This window comes from Spea bombifrons, chromosome 1 (genome assembly GCF_027358695.1).
Source record: "Spea bombifrons isolate aSpeBom1 chromosome 1, aSpeBom1.2.pri, whole genome shotgun sequence".
NCBI classification, from domain to species: Eukaryota; Metazoa; Chordata; class Amphibia; order Anura; family Pelobatidae; genus Spea; species Spea bombifrons.
This window is the reverse complement of record NC_071087.1, coordinates 42,625,282-42,635,678: the sequence shown is the minus strand read 5'-3', so window position 1 is coordinate 42,635,678 and position 10,397 is coordinate 42,625,282. Positions and strand designations below refer to the sequence as shown.

The following is a 10,397-nucleotide window of genomic DNA, read 5'->3' as shown; positions in this document are numbered from 1 at the left end:
TAAATGAAAAAGAAGAAAATTACAGCTAAACAGGAGCACCGCAGCAATGTTAAAAAGGGTAGAAAATGACAAAACAAGTACACTGACTTCATAGTTTAATTGTTTAGGTCATTTCAATAAATGCATTTAGGCTACAAAAGGGTGAAAGCGATAATTTCCCTCCAAAATGTCCTAGAGGTACAGATAACAGTAGATGTCACCCAGGACGCGGTGACAACTCATCTGCTCCACTGACACTCACAGCCTGCCCCACCCTACAGCTGTCAAGCAAGCCGCGCATGCGTACTGCGGCTCCCGAGTGCCGCTGACAGCTTGAGAGGAAGAGTTAACCGAGCTCTGCGCGCTCCGATGACGTCTATAGACATCGACGCTCAAACAGTCCGCATGTGAGCCTTTCTGATGAACGGAGCTATTTGTTATTTGCCTGACGTTCGTAAACATGAGGGAGACTCCGCTCTCAAATTGTGAAAGGGCTTTTCTGCTGCAGGCTATCACGGAAAAAAAGGTGCGAGGAGGGTTATGTGTGTATAAACCAAATCCCAAGTCTTGCAGTTAGAGATCACATGCTTTTGAAACTTCTCTGTGTTTGTTTCCTTATATTATTTCCTTATGTGCTTTAATTCATAAATTGAGAGTAGTTTATTTGTGTGAATACGTCGCTTATCGTCATGGCCCCCCTCCATGACATCAAACCAGTATAATTCTGCTATGTTTAAGTTATCAATCTAGTTTTTTGTTTGGTTAACATTGTTATAACCAGAGAAAATCATGTGTGAGAAGGCAGAAGCAGCTTTTGCTTAAGAAATGATATCTGCGTCAAATGCAGACTGCCTACTCTTTGCATCGTGCCTCTTTCTTATTATTTATTTATACTCGTACCCCTATAATGTGGAAGGGATCCCCAAAGATGGCAACAAAGATCCCCCAAAGTGACACACCAGATCGCATTACAACAATACAGATAGGCTATGAAAATAAAGAGGGTTGTGAACCATCATGGTTAGTGGTCAGAAAACTGATCATCTGGATAAAGTGCTTGAAATAGATTGTAAACGCTGTTGCAGGGTTGAATCGCAACATAGGGCTCATTGGTGTATAGACTTACCTGTATAGTTATACTGATGTATGCCTATTATTGTATAGATATGTTTTAAATACCTTGCGTATTAACAAAGTGATTTGTGTATAAATTTGGATTGATGGTTCTTTTTTTGCAGCGTCTTGATGGAAGGCAGACCTATGACTACAGGAATATTAAAATTACATTTGGAACAGAGTATGGCTGCTGCATTGTGGAACTTGGAAAAACCAGGTAAAGGGCATACTGATTAAGATTTTTTTTTTTTAGAAAAAAAACTTCTAAAACGCCTAATAAACATTGGACGATACTTATAAAACTGTGGTTTTGGTATGAGTTTGAATATAAAAAGAAATAATTGCCAAAGTAACAAATGTAAGCATGCAATAGTGGTAAGGACTTATTTTTGTTTATTGAGATTATTAACATAATCGCTGAAATTATAACGTTGCTGGTGTTCAATTGCAGTTATAGGACTCAATACAGTTATTCACCACATTGCAATGTAACTACTTTATATTAACTAGATGTTATGCATTTTGCCAGAGTTCTCAGTCAAGTATCGTGTGAGCTTGTTGCTCCCAAGATGAATAGACCTACAGAAGGAATTCTTTTCTTTAATCTGGAACTGACACCCATGGCATCTCCTGCTTTTGAGCCTGGGAGGTAAGATATATCTGTTATACCTGTTTAGTATGAACCACATGAGGACAAGGCTGCCAACTATAACCTTGGTTTCCACTTAATTTTAAAAGGTGCCTTTTGTAATATATACTTTGCGAGAAGTATATATTGAACAGGTACCGGAATCTGTTTTGCTGGTAAAGCAGGGATCAGAGACAGCTCTTGCTCATGGCCTGCAGCATGTTCCATACGTCACTTCTATTCACTTTGAAGCTCTGCCTGCGTTGCTGCAAGCTACAAAAATGATTTTGTTAATCGGTTTCACACATAATGACCAATCAATGGTGAAAGTCTGGCTGACCTTCATTCTATTAATTTTAACGCTTACTTCCATTTGAATACCAATTGACAGCCTCATCTGTTTACTTTGGTTTATTGTTCCAAATATAATCGATCACATAGCTTACCTATAGAGCATGTGTGTTTTGATATATTTTTAACAAGCAAAAAGCTTCTATATTATAAGAAATACAATATTGTTTCATTAGAGCAGGACACAAAAACTTTTAGTACATTGCATCCTGCAGAACAGTTTTTTTTCATAGTTTTCTGACCAAATCATCTTCTGTTCTAATATAATTACAAAAAGGGTTTTCTGCACATTTGCCCCACAGACTTAGCTGTACTCTTAAACACTGATTAGCTTATCCTGCAGAAAATGCTGAATCAGCCCTGAATTATCCAAAAAAAAGTTGTTCATACAATTTTGTGAGAGTAATTGTTTTAGCTCGCTGCAACGTACTTCATAAAAATCAAAATAATTGTTTGTTTTTTACTTCAGGCCTTCAGAGTTGGTTGTAAAGCTCAACAGACTGTTGGAGAGATGTCTGAGGAACTCCAAATGCATAGATACAGAATCCCTTTGTGTTGCTGCTGGGGAGAAGGTAAACAGAACAACTACAGACAATTTGTTAATTAAAAAGATAATTTTGTATCTGTCTATCAAAATAAAAAATGTTCTGAAAATGTAATACACTTATAACTAAAAAATATGTTTTTACATAGGAATGCACATTTTCTATGATACCAATCAATTCTAACGCAACCAACATTATTCAGGAATTACATCATCAATTGCTCATATATGGATTTCAGCTAAATGCCACATGGTTAGCTATGCCGGTGTCTGGCAGGACCCAGAGTTTGTCAGAAATCGTATTTGAACAAACAGCATACTGAAGACAATGAAACTAAGTTCTGCTAAAGCTCAAATTTTGGCTGTAATACAGTGACAAAATGTTAACATTTTCTGATCCAACAAGGGATCCATCATTGACAAATAGAAGGAATATGATAAAACAGCCCGTAGAGGCCACTCAGAACTTAGTGACCGGGTGAGGAGAGTATTGAGGCAAATGAAGAGATCCACAAGTGACTTTAGATAAACTCTACTTGGTTTAACTTAGCAAGGCTTAAGAAAAGCAAACCTTTAGTGAATTTGATTAAATGTTCGTGGGATGAGATCAAAACTTAAGTTTAAGGCCTTTGCACAAACCTCTGTTTGTAGTATCCTCCAAATATCATCCTACTCGGAAAAATCAAAACCTTGAACCTCTTAAAAAGCCCAGACCCCCATGTATAGTGAAGAATAGTGGCACGATTTCAAAATTGCTATTGAGCACCCAATGTGACATCCTGAGAAATTGTGCGTTTGTAGAACGGCAAGCAACATGTATTTAAAAAAAAAAAAAAATTTTGAATCCATTTTACTTCTAGGTCCTAAAACAAAAATGTAGATTTTTGAGTACACTAATTATTTTTTGTAACCTCATCTTTTTTTAATTGTTAATGGTGCCCAATGTGTACCCATTTAAAGAAAATTTACTGGAACAAAATGAAAAAAAACACTTCTTCAATGATAAACTAGTTTACCGTATACAGCAATGTATTAAATGATCAAACGGAAATGATTTTCCACGCCGCTTCCTCTTTTTAATAGTTGTAGAATTGGAAATCAGATTTGGACACTACAAACTAGCTTTATGATGCCAGGCCTGTATTCAAGCCCAAACAGAAGATACATTTTAATCCTACTATGATTATATGACTTTGAGAGGAATTAGTTACTCCTTGGGCATAATTAGCTGATTCTTCGCAGTCAATACATTTGGCAAGCACTGAAACATGGATGTGCGTTTTTAGGCATAAAAAACCTAACTACATCCAAATCTATATTACCGAAGACCAACAATGTAGCCAGTGCAACAATGTAGGCCTGTTCAATTTTGGTTTACATTATTTTGAGAAGACCCATTGCCCAGTTTAAAAACATGGGGCCCATTGTTGCTTTAGGCACCTTTTACAAAAAAAATAATAAAGCTATTCACATATATAATCTATATATTTTGCATGTTCTAGCACTTGACACTGTGAAATGTATGTATTTACAGGTATGGCAGATTCGTGTTGACATCCATTTGTTAAATCATGAAGGGAACATTATTGACGCTGCAAGCATCGCAGCCATTGCAGCACTGTGTCACTTCAGGAGGCCAGATGTGTCTGTTCAAGGTGAAGAGGTCACTGTGGTGGGTTTCAAATTCTACATTTAATTTGACCGTTAGGCGGGCATGTACTTGCTATTTAATATGTGCAATTGGCTGGACTTTTTATTGTGGCATCTTGTCACAAGAATACTTTGTGGCCAATTGGCCTTAAAGATCCCGTGGAGCCTGTGGTAAAAGGAATTCTCATTGCCAACTTTATCATTTGATTTAAATAGTCCACAGCCTTCTGTTTGTCTTTCTACAGATGATTTCTACAAATTATCATTTAACTGGCTGTTCATCATTCCCTGCTTAAAGTTAAGCTATTTGTTTGCGTATTGCCGTAATGCATTCAGACCTTGAATTGCTAGACACTGTCCATTGTCTGGAATAGTCTCCTCGTTTTATTATTTTCTTGGATTAATTATTGGTTCTATTTTGGTTTTGTTTAGTACACTCCTGAAGAACGGGACCCTGTTCCTCTCAGCATCCATCACATGCCAATTTGTGTTAGCTTTGCGTTCTTTCAACAGGGGTATGTAAAAAACAAATTCGGTATGCCTAGATCATAATGTGTTAGGGTTTTATTTACACACTAGTCATTTGCGGAGACTTCATTTCACAAGCGTCACTGTGCATTATGAAGTACCACCACTGGTATTTCTCATGCAAGAAGGGCCAGCTTGTCTCTGTTTTATGCAAAGTTTGAATAGCGAGATGAAATATATCTCCAAGAGGGTCTCGGGTTTATGTATGAGTACGACTTTCATGCAACACTGCTACTGCTTAAACAGGGTTTGCATTGTATATACCAGGATTCCCTAAATGCACTACTACTGTAGGGTCAAATGTCACAATGAGTGACCCGACTTCCTGGCAGCAGTAGGAAGGAAGAGCCAACTCCTGGACACACAAGTGGGCTCTGTGTTAAGCAGGAGCCCTGGACACCAGAACGCAATTCGTAGTCATTATGGCAATCTGACACATGGGTTTTCTTGAGCCTGACATACACAACCATCCAGAGACAGAGCAACTAAGGAAATTTAACCAAATGCATCTGTTCAGTCCGGTCTGCTGATGACCACCTTTCAGGTTTAAAAAACCTTATGTGGCATTTAATACTTGTTTTTTTTTCATTTCTTTAATGCTCCCGTTTCATTTTCCCACATGTGGCATTAGAACATACTTGTTGGTGGATCCCAGTGAACGGGAAGAGCGGGTTATGGATGGGCTGCTTGTCATTGCTATGAATAAACACAGAGAAATTTGCACTATTCAATCAAGTGGAGGCATCATGCTGCTAAAGGACCAGGTAATGTTTCAAGAATGAGTACTACAGACGGCCAGCTGCTACAAAAAAGTGAACCTTACTAAGCCCAAGGATATTGTGTTCAAAGATTTAACTAAGAAAAATGAGGGACCAGCTCGATTCTTCTTGGTTCAGCCCTTCATAATGTAGTTAGATGAAATGTTCAATTCTTACAAACTTTTGTTGTACATAGATGTGAACATATGTATTTCTGTGTAGCTGTATGGCCGTGTATATAGATATATTTTAGCAATATACATTCCTAATTTATAATAAGATCTAAGTGTACCCTGCAGCTGTGTTCTCTCACATTCCTTTTTCATGTTTTAATTTATTTTTTGCATCCTATAAAATGCGGTTTTTTGTTTTTATTTTGAAAAAGTGCTTATTAATATACAGATCTGGGGTAAGTTGTTACTGGTTAAAACTTTCTAGAGCCTGTGTGACAAATTCTGTATCTGTTAGATTTTGAGGTGCAGCAAGGTGGCGGGAGTAAAGGTTGGAGAAATAACTGAGCTAATTCAGAAAGCTCTGGAGAATGACAAGACAGTCAGGTGAGCTCTGGTTCAAGTAATAGCTCCAAATGTGTGTTTCAGATGGCAAAAAAATGTTATTTAATGCAAATAAATTGCTGGGATTTGTTTTTGAGTGCAGGAAGGAAGGTGGCAAATTTGGTTTTGCAGAATCCATACAAGAACATCGAATAACCGCCCTAAAGGTTGAGAGAGAGCCTCTTGACACATCAGAAGTGGAAGAGAAAGCTGAAGAAATAATTTCTAAATCAGACCCCCCATCGAATGTGTATCCTTGTTTAAAAAAACAAAATATATATATTTAATATATTAACATATTTTTAAATACTTTGTTGTATGTTATCCTCTTGTAGGGAATGAAGGATGATGGCTGCATGTTATATTGCTGCACTAAGTACAAAAACCATTGTTTTCATGTTCCCATTGCCCTGTTGCTAACCTCTAGCGTTCTGGCACTGCTAAAACAGCTAATCCGAAATGTGTTCATTTGATTCAGTACAGCCATGATCTGTATTTTTATATATTGGCAAATAACTATTCATAATTCTCTGTAGCCTTAATGATAAACAGTGTAGTGTTATTCCCTTGTATGCTCTCAAATTAAATATGATCACGGGATAGACAATATTTTAGAGAGATCCTTCTGGCTAAAGTTTTTCCATTTCTGGGAGACCCTAATAACACTCGAGTCCAATCCAAATTAAATGTGTTTTCTTCTTTATATGAAAATTACTTTTTTTTTTTTATTATTTTTATTTTAAACTAAAGTAAAACATCTTCAAGATGATAATTGGATTCTCCCGGATCAGATTTGTTTTTGTAACTTTATATATATATATATATATATATATATATATATATATATATATATATATATATATATATATATATATATATATATATATATATATATATATATATATATATATATATATATATATACTTTTTTGTGCTAAACCTCAGTTGCGTCTGTTGTAGAAGATTTGTTAAGTACGTGTTGCAGACGTTTCCTTGACTGACTGTCTTCAGTATTTCAAAACCAGTGGTGTGGGCAGCAGGTACTGCCCAGATTGGAGAGGGTCTTGGCAATGCTTGGGGGGAGCTGGATCAGTCAGAAGAGGAAGATGAAGATGATGACGATGAAGAAGAATACAGTGAAACAGCCCAATTACCGCAGGATCTTCCTAAATCAGCACAGTCTTCAAAGAAGAAAACCTCAAATGGCAAGTACTTGTTTTATGGTGGCATATTTATTAAGGACTGAGACTTGCAAAATTCCTCGGCGTAACTTTCATGTTAACAAGCAGGCCATAACTGCTTAATGTCCTCCAAAGGTGTGTGCATATTTTTAGCACACCTTTTATTGAGCTTTTTAAAAACAATATTTGCATGCATACTCTGCAGGCGATGTTATAATGCTGTCTGACAGCGAGGAGGAGGATGTTGTGATACTGCAACCGGATACACCATCGCAACCCAGGTAATTCACGTTTTTATTTTTTTTTACTGAATCTCCTGATCTGCTCAAGTGTTTGAAGAAAACATTAAACTTTCCAAGTTATAACAACTGTGTGTTTTATTTAGTAGTATGTCTAATTATTCACTTTTTTTTATAGAAAACAAGCTTCAGTCACAGAGAAACAATCCATACCAAAGACATCTGGTAGTAACAAGAAAAAGAAGTCCAGTCGCTAAGATTGTCTGTCTTTTTTTGTGCAAATTAAGACACTTTGCTAATTATCAACTCTTCTTTGTGAAGTCAGCCAAAATAAGAAACTGTTTTTCAATTTAATAACTTAAAAGGACAATTGATAATTTCTAAGGGTTTGCTTTGAGTGTAATAACTTAAAACAGACAACTGTACAGGATTCTTGTACAAAAGACTATAACCTGAATCAGAAGACATTGTATTTTGTAGAAAGTTGACTTTTATACTGTGTTTATTTGGTAAACTGCTAAATCTTATGGTGCATTAAAGAAGGGAATGCACCGAGAGAACTTTATACATTTCTTTCTGAAATTAAATTTCTTTTAATATTGTTCCAGTTCTTATACAAAACCCTTCTATTACCAAAATAAACAGGGCCCCCTGGTCTCTTTGTACTATGAAAGCACTAGATAGATCGCTGCTGCCCTGTTCAGTCCATGGATTTCTTACATTTAATTTATAGAACATCGGCAGATTCTAGAGTTGTTACAAAGAGGTAATACACAATAACCAATGTTATCATTAACACTAATATGAACAAGCATGTTTTTAAAAGTAATAAGGGAAAAATCCTAGACATGTGAGAAAAAGGTGATAGGATGAAGGTAGAGCATTGGGGAAATAAGATCAAATATATAGGGACTGTAGAGTTGTTAAGAGCACTGTAGTAGGGTCAGGAGTTAAAATGTATTCTTGTTGGTATTCAGATCGACGCAGTGGGACAGCAGATGAAGAACAGATGGATTACTAGATTAGTTCGGCAGATGTATTCAGTGTCGATGGGAGTGGTAAAAAGACAGGAGGGCGTTTTATTGCACAATGATAGCACGTGACATGTTTTTATAAAATACCCTAAATGACCCTGGAATTATGACAAAGCTATGTGAACACTACTCAGAATTATTGAGTTTAGGTGTTTCAACCACATTCATTGCTAACAGGTGTTTAAATCACATCTCGATAGGCAAACATTAGCAATGGAATGGATTATACTTAAATGTGGTAATGTTGAAAGATGCCAGCATTGCCACAAGTCAGTTTGTGAAATTTCTGCCCTTCTAGCTGTGCCACTGTAAGTAATGTGGAAGTAATAACTGGTCAACCACAAAGTGGTGAAGTGTGCTGAAGTGTATAGTGCGTATAAATCTTGTCCTCTGTGGCATTACTTATTACAGAGTTCCAAACTACCTCTGGAAGCTACATCAGCACAAGCATTGAGCATCTGCTTCATGAAATGGGTTTCTATAGCCAAACAGCTGCATACAAACCGAAGGTCTCTATGTATGTCGGCTGGAGTGGTGGAAAGCACACCGCCGCTGGACTCTGGAGCAGTGGAACTGTGTTCTCTGGATGAATCTGGAAGTCTGAGGGACAATCTGGGTTTGATGGACACCAGGAGAATGCTACCTGCTAAAATGCATAGTGGCTACTGTAAAGTTTAGTGGAGCAGGGATAGTGGTCTGTGACTTTCCCAGGGTTTGTGGTGGGGCCCTTAGTTCCAGTAAAGGTGTTATGTAAATGCTACAGCATACAAAGACATTTCGGAGAATTGTAGCATCAGTTTGAGGAAGGGCATAACTGTTCCAGTATGGCTGTGCCCCTGTGCACAAAGCAAGGTCCATAAAGCCATGGTTTGCTGTGCAGGAACTCAAGTTGCCAGAACAGAGCCCTGACCTTAAAATGAAATCTGTCCCAAATGAATGGCCTTTGGGATGGATTTCAATCCGTTGCACACCTTTGGGATGAATTGAAACACTGATTGTGAGCCAGGACTTATCGTCCAACATCAGGGCATGGCCTCATAAATGCTCTACTGGATGAATGGGCACGAATTCCCACAGACACATTCCAAAGTCTTGTGGAAATCCTTCCCAGAAGAGTGGAGGGGCCAGTTTCATATTAATGCCCATGTGATGGTCAGGTGTCCTCATACATTTGGTCACATAGTGTACATTCTTATACAGGTATGCTTGTAAAACCACATTCCTTTTTATACAGACATCCCCACGTAGTCATAGACACACCTGCACAGAAACTGCCACAAATACAGATGCAAATTCCTGCCTGCAGATTCTCTTCCTGTAGCTTCCTGGTAAAGGAACTCCAAATCTTGACTTTTTCTTACAAGCAGGGAGCCATACAGCTTCCATTCCCCCTGACTACAAAAGGTGCTCCTTACTCGCAGTCCCTGTCACATGGTCTAGAACTAGGAACCTCATACTGCCATCACTGATCATACTCCCATAATGTGGTCTGTGTTCCTGCAAATGCCCTTGCCCCATTATTAATCTCCCCCTGGCCTTATATAAAGCTCATTCAGAAGCACTGGCTTAACTAGAGGGGCTGCAGCTGCGTCCGTGCCTCTAGGGCACCAGGTGCAACTCCTGCGGCCCCTTCTTTCTGTCTCCTCGTACCGGTTCAAAATAGTTGTTTAGAAAGGGCCCTTCCGACCTGGTCCGCACCGATTCAGATCAGAAGGGCTCTTTCTAATTTTGAACCAGCACGGGGAGACAGGAACGTATTAGGGAAAGCTGCAGGAGCAATGAGAGGTAAGTGGGGGCAGAATATATCCATATGTGTTTGTGTGTGAACATGCATG

At 37.9% G+C, this 10,397-nt stretch overlaps 1 protein-coding gene across 1 annotated transcript; it reads left to right on the top strand.

The window, feature by feature from the left end:
* Positions 1–347: 347 nt before the first annotated feature.
* On the top strand, positions 348–8,088 carry EXOSC9 (exosome component 9). The gene is made up of 12 exons (XM_053461416.1): positions 348–505; positions 1,218–1,312; positions 1,625–1,744; positions 2,544–2,646; positions 4,153–4,290; positions 4,701–4,783; positions 5,428–5,560; positions 6,023–6,111; positions 6,212–6,358; positions 7,120–7,313; positions 7,495–7,570; positions 7,707–8,088. The coding sequence occupies exons 1-12, from the start codon at positions 440–442 to the stop codon at positions 7,783–7,785; spliced, it is 1,323 nt and encodes a 440-aa protein (XP_053317391.1). The 5' UTR covers positions 348–439; the 3' UTR covers positions 7,786–8,088.
* Positions 8,089–10,397: the final 2,309 nt, after the last annotated feature.